Source organism: Scyliorhinus torazame, chromosome 6 (assembly GCF_047496885.1).
Source record: "Scyliorhinus torazame isolate Kashiwa2021f chromosome 6, sScyTor2.1, whole genome shotgun sequence".
Classification (NCBI taxonomy): domain Eukaryota; kingdom Metazoa; phylum Chordata; class Chondrichthyes; order Carcharhiniformes; family Scyliorhinidae; genus Scyliorhinus; species Scyliorhinus torazame.
Window position 1 is genome coordinate 37,234,331 of NC_092712.1, and position 15,816 is coordinate 37,250,146.

The 15,816-nt window shown below is 49.4% G+C and overlaps 1 protein-coding gene across 2 annotated transcripts in view; it reads left to right on the forward strand.

The window, feature by feature from the left end:
* LOC140424755 (activin receptor type-2B) overlaps positions 1-15,816 on the forward strand; it is a 771,495-nt gene that overhangs the window by 165,326 nt on the left and 590,353 nt on the right. For both annotated transcript variants that reach the window (XM_072508132.1, XM_072508134.1), the window contains exon 2: positions 15,085-15,292. In XM_072508132.1, coding sequence (XP_072364233.1) covers positions 15,085-15,292 — 208 coding nt within the window. The remainder of the gene's footprint in view (positions 1-15,084; positions 15,293-15,816) is intronic.

Genomic DNA, 15,816 nt, shown 5'->3' on the forward strand with positions numbered 1-15,816 from the left:
GAAATGTCCCAACGTGCTTCTCAAACACACTGAGCCACGTGATGAGATATTTGCACCGATGGTCAAAGAGGTTGGTTTTTGGATAAAACTGCAGCCTCACAGCGCCGAGGTCCCAGGTTCGATCCCGGCTCTCGGTCACTGTCCGTGTGGAGTTCCGTGTGGAGTTTGCACATCCTCCCCCATGTTTGCGTGGGTTTCACCCCACAACCCAGAGATGCTTGGTTTCATTGGTCAGAACATTGAATACAGGAGTTGGGACGTCTTGTTGAAGTTGTACAAGACATTGATACGGCCACACTTGGAATACTGTGCGCAGTTCAGGTCACCCTATTATAGAAAGGATATTATTAAACTAGAAAGAGTGCAGAAAAGATTTACTAGGATGTTGCCGGGACTTGATGGTTTGAGTTACAAGGAGAGGCTGGATAGACTGGGACTTTTTTCCCTGGAGCGTAGGAGGCTTAGGGGTGAACTTATAGAGGTCTATAAAATAATGAGGGGCGTAGATAGTCAACATCTTTTCCCAAAGGTAGGGGAGTCTAAAACTAGAGGGCATAGGTTTAAGGTGAGAGGGGAGAGTTTCAGAAGGGCCCAGAGGGGCAATTTCTTCACTCAGAGGGTAGTGAGTGTCTGGAATGGGCTGCCAGAGGTAGTAGTAGAGGCGGGTACAATTGTGTCTTTTAAAAAGCATTTAGATAGTTACATGGGTAAGATGGGTATAGAGGGTTATGGGCCAAGTGCGGGCAACTGGGACTAGCTTAATGGTAAAAACTGGGCGGCATGGACTGGTTGGGCCGAAGGGCCTGTTTCCATGCTGTAAATTTCTATGATTCTATGTGCAGGGTAGGTGGATTGGCCAAGCTAAAATTGCCCCTTAGTTGGAAAAATGAATTGGGCACTCTAAATTTATTTTTAAAAAGAGGCTGGTTTTAAGGAGTGTCTTAAAGGAGAGGCAGACAGGATATTCCAGAGCTTGGGCCCAAAGTCATGGACACCAATGTTGAGCCATTAAAATCGCAAGCGACCAGATTTGGGAGAATGCAAGGTCCTCAGAGGGCAGTGGGGTTGGAGGAGATTACAGAGGGGCTGAGGCTAGGGTGAGATTTGAGAAGGAGGATGAGATGTTGCAGCAAGTGGAGAAGGAGAACTGCATTCTGCTTGAACAGAAGACAGGTGTCTGGCCTTTTGTTTGGGTGCACAGCGCCCACTAGTCTGATTTAAAACTTAGCTGGTTGGAGCCATTGATGGAACCGTTGTTGCTAGAGCTGTGTGAGAAAACCTGTTGCCTCTCACCATGACCTATAAGGAGTCGAGGACCTGCTAACCTAATTTGTCCTTTAAAATTGCACATTAAAATAAATATTTTAGCTGGACATGATATTTCCCAGCGGGCAAATAAACCAATAAACAATGCCGGTGAGTGCACAGCCAGGGTGAATGGATTTGGTGTCCTTGCCTCGGGAAGGATTTAGATGCCTTGCGTTGAAAGCTTGATCCGTGGGACGAGTGCATTGGTTGCCCTGTGAAGAAAGAAAGAGTAGAATCGGCCTTTTGGAGTTGAAAAAAATTGAGAGGTGGTCTCAGCAAATGGTATAGAATTCCGAGGGAGGGCTTGAAGGCAAAGACACTGAGGTGGCAACCCCAGAGCTGCAGAATGATCAATCTGGCCAATTCCTTGCTCGAGGGGGTCCCTCTACTGTGGAAATAGGGCAATTTGGAAAGTTCATATTCCTTTGAAAGATTAACCGTCGTGTTTTCTGTTTTGCAACAGCTGGAACATAGAGCAAAAAGCATTGAGGGCATTGCGGAGGGGAAGGGCTAGTCTGCTTCAAGGTGCATGGACCTGATGGGCTGAAAGGCCCCTTTTTACTTTATTCCTTCATGAGATGTGGGCATTGCTGACGAGGTCAGCATTTGTTGACCATCCCAAATTGTCCTTAAATAGCTAGGCCGTATCAGAGGGTGGTTAAGGGTCAGCCACATATTTTAAAAAATATATATTTTATTCAAGATTTTTGGCCAAACATAACAGTACGTAGTGTTTCTTTTACACAACAATATAGCAAATAAATAACAGTGGCCAGTTTTAAACAAATAAATAAATAATATATAAACAAAAACAAAACTGAATGGCAACTGCCTTGTCCAAAATAAATACTCTCCAAAAATACAATCCAACAATCCAATATACAATTACCTATAACAAATACCTATACATATTATACATATACAATAACATCTCTGAGAGTCCGTCCGATTCCACTCTTCCCCCCCCCCCCTCCCCGGGTTGCTGCTGTTGTCTACTTCTTTTCCATTCCCTCTATCTTTCTGTGAGGTAATCGACGAACGGTTGCCACCGCCTGGTGAACCCCTGAGCCGAACCCCTTAACACGAACTTAATCCATTCTAACTTTATAAACCCTGCCATGTCGTTTATCCACGTCTCCACACCCGGGGGTTTGGCTTCCTTCCACATCAACAATATCCTGCGCCGGGCTACTAGGGACGCAAAGGCCAACACGTCAGCCTCTCTTGCCTCCTGCACTCCCGGCTCTTCTGCAACCCCAAATATAGCCAACCCCCAGCCTGGTTCGACCCGGACCCCCACCACCTTCGAAAGCACCTTTGCCACCCCCACCCAGAACCCCTGTAGTGCCGGGCATGACCAGAACATGTGGGTGTGATTCGCTGGGCCTCGAGCATCTCTCACACCTATCCTCTACCCCCAAAAATTTACTAAGCCGTGCTCCAGTCATATGCGCCCTGTGTAACACCTTAAATTGTATCAGGCTTAGCCTGGCACACGAGGACGATGAGTTTACCCTACGTAGGGCATCAGCCCACAGCCCCTCCTCAATCTCCTCCCCCAGTTCTTCTTCCCATTTCCCTTTCAGCTCATCTACCATGATCTCCCCTTCGTCCCTCATTTCCCTGTATATGTCCGACACCTTACCATCCCCCACTCATGTCTCTGAGATCACTCTATCCTGCACCTCCTGCGTCGGAAGCTGTGGGAATTCCCTCACCTGTTGCCTCGCAAAAGCCCTCAATTGCATGTACCGAAATGCATTCCCTTGGGGCAACCCATATTTTTCCGTCAGCGCTCCCAGACTCGCAAACGTCCCATCTACAAACAGATCTCTCAGTTGTACTACCCCAGCTCTTTGCCATGCTCCAAATCCCCCATCCATTCTCCCCGGAACGAACCTATGATTGTTTCTTATCGGGGACCGCACCGAAGCTCCCGTCCTTCCCCCATGCTGTCTCCACTGCCCCCAAATTTTCAATGTAGCCACCACCACCGGGCTTGTGGTGTATTTCTTTGATGAGAACGGCAACAGTGCCGTCACCATTGCTTGTAGGCTAGTCCCCCTGCAGGACGCCCTCTCCAATCTCTTCCACGCCGCTCCCTCCCCTTCTCCCATCCACTTACACACCATTGAAACATTGGCGGCCCAGTAGTACTCACTTAGGCTCGGTAGTGCCAGCCCCCCCCTGTCCCTACTACACTGCAAGAATCCCCTCCTCACTCTCGGGGTCTTCCCAGCCCACACAAAACTCATAATACTCTTCTCGATTCTTTTGAAAAAAGCCTTCGTGACCACCACCGGGAGGCACTGAAACACAAAAAGGAATCTCGGGAGGACCACCATTTTAACCGCCTGCACCCTACCTGCCAGTGACAGGGACACCATGTCCCATCTCCTAAAGTCCTCCTCCATCTGTTCCACCAACCGCGTTAAATTAAGCCTGTGTAATGTACCCCAATTCTTGGCTATCTGGATCCCCAAGTACCGGAAGTCCCTTGTTACCTTCCTCAACGGTAAATCCTCTATCTCTCTGCTCTGCTCCCCTGGATGCACCACAAACAACTCACTTTTCCCCATGTTCAGTTTATACCCTGAAAAATCCCCAAACTCCCCAAGTATCCGCATTATCTCTGGCATCCCCTCCGCCGGGTCCGCCACATATAGCAACAAATCATCCGCATACAGAGATACCCGGTGTTCTTCTCCCCCCCCCCCCCCCCCCCCTGAGTACTCCCCTCCACTTCCTGGAACCCCTCAATGCTATGGCCAGGGGTTCAATCGCCAGTGCAAACAATAACGGGGACAGAGGACATCCCTGCCTCGTTCCTCTATGGAGCCGAAAATAGTCAGACCCCCGTCCATTCGTGACCACGCTCGCCATCGGGGCCCTATACAGCAACTGTACCCACCTGATATACCCATCCCCAAAACCAAATCTCCTCAGCACCTCCCACAAATAATCCCACTCCACTCTATCGAATGCTTTCTCGGCATCCATCGCCACCACTATCTCCGCTTCCCCCTCTGGTGGGAGCATCATCATTACCCCTAGCAGCCTCCGTATATTTGTATTCAGCTGTCTCCCCTTCACAAACCCAGTTTGGTCCTCATGAACCACCCCCGGGACACAATCCTCTATCCTCATTGCCATTACCTTGGCCAGAATCTTAGTGTCCACATTCAGGAGGGAAATGGGCCTGTAGGACCCGCATTGCAGCGGGTCTTTTTCCTTCTTTAGGAGGAGCGATATCGTTGCCTCTGACATAGTCGGGGGCAGCTGCCCCCTTTCCCTCGCCTCATTAAAGGTTCTCATCAGTAGCGGGGCCAGCAAGTCCATATATTTCCTATAGAATTCAACTGGGAATCCATCTGGTCCCGGGGCCTTCCCCGCCTGCATGCTCCCAATCCCTTTCACTACTTCCTCCATCTCAATCTGTGCTCCCAGTCCCACCCTCTCCTGCTCCTCCACCTTAGGAAATTCCAGCTGATCCAGAAAGCACATAATTCTCTCCTTCCCATCCGGGGGCTGAGCTTCATATAACCTTTCGTAAAATGCCTTGAACACTCCATTCACTCTCTCCGCTCCCCGCTCCATCTCTCCCTCCTCATCTCTCACCCCCCCCCTATCTCCCTCGCTGCTCCCCTTTTCCTCAGTTGGTGGGCCAGCAACCTGCTCGCCTTCTCCCCGTATTCGTACTGTACACCCTGTGCCTTCCTCCATTGTGCCTCTGCATTACCCGTAGTCAACAAGTCAAATTCTACATGTAGCCTTTGCCTTTCCCTGTACAGTCCTTCCTCCGGTGCCTCCGCATATTGTCTGTCCACCCTCAGAAGTTCTTTCAACAACCGCTCCCTTTCCCTACCCTCCTGCTTTCCTTTATGTGCCCTAATAGATATCAGCTCCCCTCTAACCACTGCCTTCAGCGCCTCCCAGACCACTCCCACCTGTACCTCCCCATTATCATTGAGCTCCAAGTACCTTTCAATACACCCCCTCACCCTTAAACACACCCCCTCATCTGCCAATAATCCCATGTCCATTCTCCAGGGTGGACGCTGTTGTTTTTCTTCCCCTATCTCCAGGTCCAGCCAATGTGGAGCATGATCCGAAATGGCTATAGCCGTGTACTCTGTCCCCGTCACCTTTGGGATCAGTGCCCTTCCCAAAACAAAAAAATCTATTCGTGAATAAACTTTGTGGACATAGGAGAAAAACGAAAACTCCTTACTCCTAGATCTACTAAATCTCCACGGGTCTACTCCTCCCATCTGTTCCATAAAGTCCTTAAGCACCCTAGCTGCAGCCGGCCTCCTTCCGGTCCTGGACCTCGATCTGTCCAGCCCTGGGTCCAGCACCGTATTAAAATCTCCACCCATTACCAACTTCCCCACTTCTAGGTCCGGGATTCATCCTAACATACGCCTCATAAAGTTAGCATCATCCCAGTTCGGGGCATAGACGTTCACTAATACCACCACCTCCCCTTGCAATTTGCCACTCACCATCACGTATCTGCCCCCACTCTCCGCCACTATAGTCTTTGCCTCAAACATTACCCGCTTCCCCACGAGTATGGCCACCCCCCTGTTTTTTGCGTCTAGCCCCGAATGAAACACCTGCCCCACCCATCCTTTGCGTAGTCTGACCTGGTCTACCAGCTTCAGATGCGTCTCCTGAAGCATAACCACATCTGCCTTAAGTTTCTTTAGGTGTGCGAGTACCTGTGCCCTCTTAATCGGCCTGTTCAGCCCTCTCACATTCCACGTGATCAACCGGGTTGGGGGGCTCTTTACCCCCCCCCCCCCCTTGATGACTAGCCATCTCCTTTTTCAATCCAGCTCCTCACCCGGTTCCCACGTAGCCGTATCTCCCCCAAGCGGCGCCCCCCGCCCTGACCACCACCACCCCCAATACCAGCTCCCCCTTCTCCCCAGCAGCAGCAACCCAGTCCCCCCCCCCCACCCCGCTAGATCCCAAACTAGCGTAATTGCACCCCCCATGTTGCTCCCAGAAGTCAGCAAACTCTGGCCGACCTCGGCTTCCCCCCGTGACCTTGGCTCACACTGTGCGAGGCCCCCTCCTTCCTGCTTCCCTGTTCCCGCCGTGATTACCATAGCGCGGGAACAAAGCCCGCGCTTCCCTTTTGGCCCCGCCCCCAATGGCCGGCGCCCTCAGCTCCTCATCCTCCCCCACGACATGGGGAAGAGAGAAAAGTTACAGGGTCGCAGGATTAACAACTTGGGAAGTCATCCCTTCCCTCTTTTCCCCCCCTTCATCCCACATATTCACCCCCCCACTTTGTCCCAAAACGTTCTTTTTCTGGCCCCTCACTCCAGTTTCTCCTCGACAATAAATGTCCATGCCTCATCTGCCGTTTCGAAGTAGTGGTGTTTCCCTTGATGTGTGACCCACAGTCTTGCCGGTTGCAGCATTCCAAATTTAATCTTCCGTTTGTGCAACACCGCCTTGGCCCGATTAAAGCTTGCCCTCCTTCTCGCCACCTCCGCACTCCAATCTTGATATACGCGGATCACCACGTTCTCCCACCTACTGCTCCGAGTTTTCTTTGCCCATCTGAGGACCATCTCTCTGTCCTTATATCGGAGAAATCTCACCACTATGGCTCGAGGAATTTCTCCAGCCCTCGGTCTTCGCGCCATAACTCGATAGGCTCCCTCCACCTCCAGCGGACCCGTCGGGGCCTCCGATCCCATTAACGAGTGCAGCATCATGCTCACATATGCCCCGACGTCCGCCCCTTCTACACCTTCGGGAAGACCAAGAATCCTTAAATTCTTCCTCCTCGCATTATTCTCCAGCACCTCCAGCCTTTCCACACACCTTTTGTGTTGTGCCTCGTGCATCTGTCTTCACCACCAGGCCCTGTATGTCGTCCTCATTCTCAGCAGCCTTTGCCTTCACGACCCGAAGCTCCTGTTCCTGGGTCTTTTGCTCCTCCTTTAGCCCCTCAGTCGCTTGTAATATCGGGGCCAACAGCTCCTTCTTCATCTCCTTTTTGAGTTCTTCCACGCAACGCCGCAGGAACTCTTGTTGGTCAGGGCCCCATATTAAACTGCCTCCTTCCGACGCCATCTTGCTTTGTGCCTGCCTTCCTGGCCGCTGCTCTAGAGGATCCACCGCAATCCGGCTACTTTCCTCTCTTTTTTCCATCCGTGTCCAGGGGGGATTCCCTTCTGGATTACTGCACAGTGTTTTTTGCCGTTAAAATTGCCGTTGGGGCTCCTATCAAGAGCGCAAAAGTCCGTTCCACCGGGAGCTGCCGAAACGTGCGACCTAGCTGGTCATCACCGCACCCGGAAGTCAGGGTCAGCCACATTGTCGGTCTGAGTCACATGTAGGCCAGACCGGTAAAATCACAGAACATACAATATACAGTGCAGAGGGAGGCCATTCGGCCCATTGAGTCTGCACAACACACTTAAGCCCTCACTTCCACCCTATCCCCGTAACCCAACAACCCCTCCTAACCTTTTGGACACTAAGGGCAATTTATCATGGCCAATCCACCTAACCTGCACGTCTTTTGGGAGAAAACCAGAGCACCCGGAGGAAACCCACGCGGACAAAGAACAAACAGGACACGGGGAGAATGTGCAGACTCCGCACAGACCGTGACCCAGCGGGGAATCGAACCTGGGACCCTGGTGCTGTGAAGCCACAGTGCTAGCCACTTGTGCTACCGTGCAGCCCAATCAGTAAGGACAGCAGATTTCCTTCCTTAAAGGAAGGACATGAGTGAACCAGATGGGTTTTGTGACAAATCAATGATGGTGCCATGGTCACCATTACTGAGACTAGCTCTATATTCCCAGATTTAATTAATGGAATTTAAATTTCAGCAACTACGTTGGTGGGAGAACCCAAGACCCCAGAACACTAGCCTGGGTGTCTGGATTACTAATCCATTGATGATGCCACTACGTCAGCATCTTTCCCGCGTTCCTGTGCTGTAGTGACTTTCTACGTAAATATGGAGTGAGGGAGTGAACACAATCAACAACTGTCATCTCTCCTGTCTTATTTCCTCGTTGGAGTTCTTACCCGTACAAGTTTCTCACACCAAAGTGGTAAATAAGCGTGGAAACTGTAGCAAGATCCCCAGAGTTAGGGAAAAGCAGGTTTAAAAGCTGGAGTAAGACTCGAGGCGAAACACAAGTAGCTTATGATGACCGTTTAATATTTCCATCGACATTCCATTTCACAGCTTCCCCCAGATCAAAAGGTTTGCAACCACTTATCCAGCTTCTTGGCCGGGAGATGCTGAGGTGCACGGCCAATATGCTGTCTGCCCACTGGTATGATGGTAGGCTTCTTGTTTTTGACTCTGCCCGAGCTGTAAGTGACTTAATTGTGCTCTGGAAGACCTCTCACGAGTCTGATGTGAGATCGGCATGGGTGTCCCCAGAACTGGCAGGTCATCTTGTGATGGTTGGAGCTTGGGGAAACTCCTGCAGTGGCATCACTCTGGGAACGTTGGACGTTACGGGTGTGTCGTAGGTGGTCTATGAACCAAATTTCAGTGCTGGTCTCTCTGTGGGCCGGTCGGCCAAAGGGTTTTCCCAGTAGGGGTGGTCTGCCGTGCAGAGGTTTGTGAAGCTGGTCTTTGTTTCTCGGGTGTGTTGACTACCTTGGTGGTGTTCGTCCTGACACTCCCGCATACGGCTTTGGGATTCTGTAGTCATCCATGTGAGAGATATGGCCTGTCCATCTCAGTTGAGTATTCTGGATGCCCCATGCTGTTACGCCCAGTGTGATGGAGAAGCTCGTCGTTATGATTTAGTCCTTCTCATCATGGACCTTGGGTGTCTTTAGTTGAAACATTCCAGAGCTTAGATGTGGTACCTGTAGCAAACCCAGGATTCTGTGCTGTGCAACAGGGTGGTAAGGACAGTGGCCTGGGTAGGGTCACATTCAAAGGGCAGCCACCCTGGCTGAACTATCCTTGATTCTCTCCCCATCCCCAGGTCAAAGTTTAGGGACCTTGAGGCAGATTGTGGTGTGGAAGAAAGAAAGTTTTGCATTTATGTAACACATTACACAACCCCCAGATGTCTCAAAGTACTTTAGCCATTGTCGAAATGCAGCAGCCAATTTGTGCACAGCAAACTCCCACAAACATCGATGTGATTAATTCCTGATAATCGGATTTGGTGATGTTGATTGATGGATAAATATGGGCCAGGACACTGGGGATAGCCCACTTTCTCCTCTTTACAATCGGGATTTTTAAAATCCAACTGAGCACGTGGACGAGTCTTAATGGTTAGCGTGACATCCGAAAGAGAGCACCTCTAACAGGGCAGCCCTCCCTCAGTGCTGCACTGCAGTGTCTGTCGTGAATTTTGTGCTCAAGCCCTGAAGTAAGGCGTGAACCTGGAACCTTGTGATTGAGGCCAGAGGGTGACTGCATAATTGCTCAGGCTGGCATCAGTGATGGCCCGCTCAAATCTGGCACTGCCCTGTGCCCCGCCCTCAACTGCTTATTGAAGGGGAACTTGCATTTATTTTGAAGGTGCTATACAGTTTTATGACCACTTCCAACATAATGGCCAACTGACTGACTCCTCGCGCCACCTTGCTGATTGGCAACGGTGGGAAAGTGGGGGAATGGGAAATCGGAGAACCATGGCTCTGCCCAGAGAGCTGCTACTTCATTGGAGTTTACAAGAGTGAGAGGAACCTCCTAGAAACATGTAAAACTCTAACAGGATTAGATAGGGTAGATTCAGAAAGAATGTTCCCGATGGCGGGGAAGTCCAGAACTAGGGACCATAGTTTGAGCGTGGGGCGTAACCCTTTTTAGGACTGAGGTGAGGAGAAATTTCTTCACCCAGAAAGTGGTAAACTTGTGGAGTTCGCTACCGCAGAAAGTAGTTGAGACCAAACGATTGTGTAATTTCAAGAAGGAATTAGTTATAGCCCTTGGGGCTAAAGAGATCAGGGTACCGAACCTGATCAGCCATTATCAATGAATGGCGGAGCAGGCTCGAAGGGCCGAATGGCCTCCTCCTGCTTCTATCTATGTTTCACTCCTTTTGAGGAAGGTCAGTGTGCTTAGGGCAGCAAGATTAAAATTAGTGTGTTTGTTGGGAGCCTTGTTTATTATAGTAACAAGTCACTAATAGATCAAGACTGGGGTTTGAAGCATAATCCCTTTGAGGTTTGGCCAATGATGTTTTACCAGTTGCTATTAATAAACTACTAGCATTTGATGCTTTTCTTCGCCGCCGCACTGCCATTGGACTGAATTGAAAAAGCTGCTGCTGCGAGAAATTTGGGTCATGAATGGAATCAGAGACTGGTTACAGCGCAAAAGGAGCCCATTCGGCCCACTGAGTCCTTGCCAGCCTCTCCTGTGCGCACGGCCCTCCCCCACCATTTCCCTGTCGTGCCTGCAACATTTCTCTCTTTGAATAAATACCCAATTCCTGTTTGAAGTCTATGACTGACCCGGTCTCCACCACACTCTCAGACAGTGAATTCTAAGCCCTTGCCAGTCGCTGAATAACGTCATGCGTTGCCTTTGGTTCTCCTACCTGCTGCCTTCAATCTCTGCCCGCTGGGTCTCCCCGCCTGCTAATGAGCGCATATTCTCCCTATCTACTCGGTCAAGATCCCTTGTGTCAAACCCCCACAACCTTCTCTAAAGAGGGCATCCCCAATTTCGCCAATCTATCCCTGAAACTGAAGTTCCTCGTCCCCGGAACCATCTCTTCAATCTTTTCTGAACTCTCTAATGCCGCCTTAGCCTTCAGATGGGATGTCCAGCGTTCATTTTTAATCTTTATAAAATTATTCAGAAACATAGAAAATAGGAGCAGGAGGCCATTCAGCCCTTCGAGCCTGCTCTGCCATTCATTATGATCATGGCTGATCATCCAACTCAATAGCCTAATCCAGGTTTCCCCTTTGCTTCTCTTCGCCTTAAGTGCTATATTTAACTGCTTCTTGAAAATGTTGCAAAGTTTTGGCCTCAACTACTTCCTGTGGTAATGAATTCCACAGACTCATCACTCCTCACCTCTGTCCTAAATGGTCTACCCCGTATCCTCAGACTGTGATCCCTGGTTCTGGACACACCCACCTTCAGGAACATCCTTCCTGCATCTTCTACCCTGTCAAACCCTGTTAGAATTTTATAGGTTTCGATGAAATTTCTCCCCCCCCCCCCCGCCCCCATATTCTTAACTCCAGTGAATACAATCTTAAATGATTCAATCTCTTCTCGTACATCAATCCTGACATCCCAGGTATCAGTCTGGTAAACCTTCACTGAACTCCCTCTAGAGCAAGAACATCCTTCCTCCGATAAGGAGGCCAAAATATTCCAGGTGTGGCCTCACCAAGGCCCTGTATCATTGCAGCAAGACATCCCTGCTTCTATACTCTAATCTTCTGGCTATGAAGGCCAACATACCATTTGCCTTCTTTACCGCCTGCTGTACCTGCATGCTTACCTTCAGTGCCTGGTGCACGAGGACACCCAGGTCTCTCTGCACAGTCCCCTCTCCTAATTTATGGCCATTTTGATAATAGTCTGCCTTCTCGTTTTTGCTACCAAATTTATCCAACTTATACTACATCTGCCATGCATTTGCCCACTCGCTCAAATTGTCCAAATCACACAGAAGGATCTCTGCATCCTCCTCACAGCTCACCCTCCCACCCAACTTGGTGTCATCTGCAAATTTGGAGATATTACATTTTGTTCCCTCATCTAAATTATTAATATATATTGTGAATAGCTGGGGTCCAAGCACTGATCCTTGCAGTACCCCACTAGTTACTGCCTGCCAATTTGAAAATGACCTGTTAATTCCTACTCTGTTTCCTGTCGGTCAACCAGTTTTCTATCCACCTCAATCCACTACCCATAATCCCATGTGCTATAATTTTATAAACTAATCTCTTATGCGGGACTTTGTCAAAAGTCTTCTGAAAGTCCAAATATACCACATCCACTGGCTCCCCCTTGTCAACTCTACTAGTAACGTCCATGGTCGTACGATCATTTGTTCTCAGTTTCACAGAACGCTGCTGCCTCACAGCGCCAGAGGCTCGGGTTCAATTCCAGCCTTGGGTGACATCCTGTGTGGAGTTTACACATTCTCCCCATGTCTGCGTGGGATTCCACTCGGTGCTCTGGTTTCCTTCCACTGTCCAAAGATGTGCAGGTTAGGTGGATTGGCCATGTTCAATTGTCCCTTAGTGTCCAGGGATGTGCAGGTTAGGTGGGGTTACGGGGTTACATGGATTGGATGGGGCAATAGACCTGGGTAGTTTTTGTGAGGGCCACGAAGAATCCAGCACGAGTTTTAAGGATACAAAGTAATAACATTTATTTACAATAACATATATATATAACAGCAGAAGCAACATCCCTTGCTGCACACTCCTTCCTGCTGTTTCCAAACTGGCCAGCTTTATTTATACTTGGAGTTTACTAATCTCCGCCCCCCTCATTGGGGAAGCTCATACTCCCACAGGATTGTGGGATTGTCATTAGTCCCCAGCCAATGGTAAGTAGGCAGGTTATAACAGTAGTGTACTCTTTCAGGGGGTTGGTGCAGATTCGATGGGCCGAATGGCCTCCTTTTGCACTGTTGGTGATCCTATGTGAATTTGAGATCCTTCTTATCCCACATTGATGTTTCTTTTGGTTCTCCCGTGCTACAAATTTAATCTCCAGTCCATCCCAAAGCTGCTGCAAGTCCTCTCCAAGTGTCTCCACAGACACTGCTACAGGTGATTCTCTTTGTTTCTCTCTTGATTCCACCCTACTTGTGCACCTCCTGGCCTCGGACTCCCACTCAGAACCTCCTCCGATAGCTGGTTGAGATTTGGTAATCCTGGGGCCAGTAATCCACACCCTGCCTATAAGACCAGACTATGCAAATAGGCAATTCCCCCTCCTCCCTTTTCAGCCCTTATTCTCCCCCACTAAACTTCTTTCTGGTTCTTTCATTGGATGTGAGCATTGTTGGTGAGTCCAGCATTTGTGGATCATCCCCAATGTCCCTTGAATGGAGTGGTTGGTGCAGCCATTTCACAGGGCAGTTAAGAATCAACCACATTGCTGCAGGACTGGCGTCACACGTAGGCCAGACTGGGTAAGGGTGGCAGATTTCCTTCCCTAAAGGACATTAATGAACCAGATTGTTTTTTTTTTACAACAATCAGCAATGGTTTCCTGGTCAACATTACTGAGACTAGCTTTTTAATTCCAGTTATAAACTAAATTTATGGACTAAATTGAAATTTGTGGATTTCTTAAATGCTGGAACATTCGCGTCCCCAGGGGAGTAACCTGGGCCTCTGGATTGCTCGTCTAGTCGTATTACCACTACACCACTGTCTCCTCTTCACTGAGCTTTTAGTGTTATAAACGGCTTTTCACACTATGTTGACTCAGATTGTGGAGAATCACTTAATTACAAGCCGCAGGGAACGTTTGGGGAAGTGTGTACAACAAATGTAAGTAAGTCATCAATAAAGCGAATAAGGGATTCAGGAGAGGTTTCTCATCCGGAGAATGGTTAGAATGTGGAACCCGCTGCCACAAGGAGGGCAAATAATAGAGACCCATTTACAGAGAAGTTAGATAAACCTGTGAGGGGAGGGGAACAGGATAGTCCGAGGAAGGGAGGAGCTTTGTGGGAACCTCGATGGACCAAATGGTCTATTTCTGAGCTGTGAATACTTAGTAATTCTCCGCACTAGAGATGAGGAAGTGGGAGCTGCTTTGAGTTACTAATTACTGACGTCACCGGGGAAACATATTAAGGTGCATTGTTTTAAAGTGGGCCAAGTAGCTGTTCCCCCTGAATTTTAATATTAAAAAAGCATGAACGTTAGTGACACAATGAAGAATTAGAACTAGATTAGATATCTATAGAACATGGGGGCCCAGTTTAAAAATAAGGGTGGGAGGGCTGATCAGGAGTCTTGGGAATTCTCTTTCGCAGTTTAGCAGTGGAGGCTGGGCCAATGAGTATATTAAAGGCTGAGATAGGTAGATTCTTGACTCACGAGGGAGTCAAAGGTTATCGAGGGTAGGTGGAAAGTGGAGTCGAGGCCGCAGTCAGATCAGTCATTTTAATTGAATGGTGGAACAGGCTCGGGGCTGAATGGCTTACGCTTGCTCCTCATTCGTATGTTCTGTATGTAAATCTGCCAGAGCTTTCGCTGAAATGAAGGAGGGCGGAGCTTCGTGAGGAGCGGGGAGTTTTGTAACAGATGATTCCGATTATGGTTGGCCCCTGTCTCGTCTTTCCTCCACACCCCCCCCCCCCCCCCTCCACCCGCAACTCATAAGCTTACGTTGATACATAGAAGATAGGAGCAGGAGGAGGTCTTTTGGCCCTGCGAGCCTGCTCCGCCATTCATCATGATTCTGGCTGAAAGCTTTTTGGAGGGTGGGGTTTTTGTGGGGGGGGTGGCGGCTGGCTGGGGAACATACAAAAGCCCAAACGATGTTCGCTTTTACAGCTATAAACACTGCAGGTGCTGAAAATCTGAAATAAAACCCACGGTGCTGAAAGCACTCGGCAGGTCAGAGAGCGAAATGAGAGTTGGAGCTTCAGGTGAAAGGTTACCGAGCTGAAACATTAACACTGCGCGCGCACACACACACACACACACACACACACACACACACACACACTTCTGCCTGACCACATGTCTGTATGCACGCACTTGGGGGTGAGCATTCCTTTGTCATTATTAACGTTCCTCTTGCGTGACCTCCCACAGGTCCCGGCCATGGAGAAGCAGAGACCAGAGAGTGCGCTTACTACAATGCAAACTGGGAGCTTGAGAAGACCAACAAGAGTGGTGTGGAACAGTGTGAGGGCGAGAAGGACAAACGCCTTCACTGCTACGCCTCCTGGCGGAACAATTCCGGCTCCATTGAACTGGTCAAGAAAGGATGCTGGTTGGACGATTTTAACTGTTACGACAGGTACGGTCTGAAAACACGGGGGTCAGCTACGGGCACCCATATAACTTGGGAAATAAACAACAACTTAAATTCCTACATAAAGCCTCCAAAGCACTGCTTCCCAAACTTATTCTCGGTGTGACCCCATTTTAATGCCCCACACATTGAGTGACCGCAGAGAGAAAATGTGGGGAGTGCGATGGGTGGGGGCGCATGCGCGCGGAGGGAGTTGCCTTCAGCCCCTGAGCCGGGGTGAGTGAGTTTGATTGTGGTGGGAATTATTTAAACTACAGGGGCTTTTTTTTTTCACCTGCCTTTTTGTTTTGTTTAATCAGGTCTCTCGTCTCTCTGCTAGGCCGGCACCCTAGCAGAAGAAAGTGTGAGGCCACCAGAAAGAGGGGCGTAGATAAGCTCATAGTATTGTGGGCCTGGAGGGGGTTAGCGATGGGGAGGGATTTGAAAACCCAGGTGGGAATTTTAAAATCAAGGTGTTGCTTGGTGGCTGCCCATTTATTTAAGCCTGTCCTGTTCTTAGTGAATACATT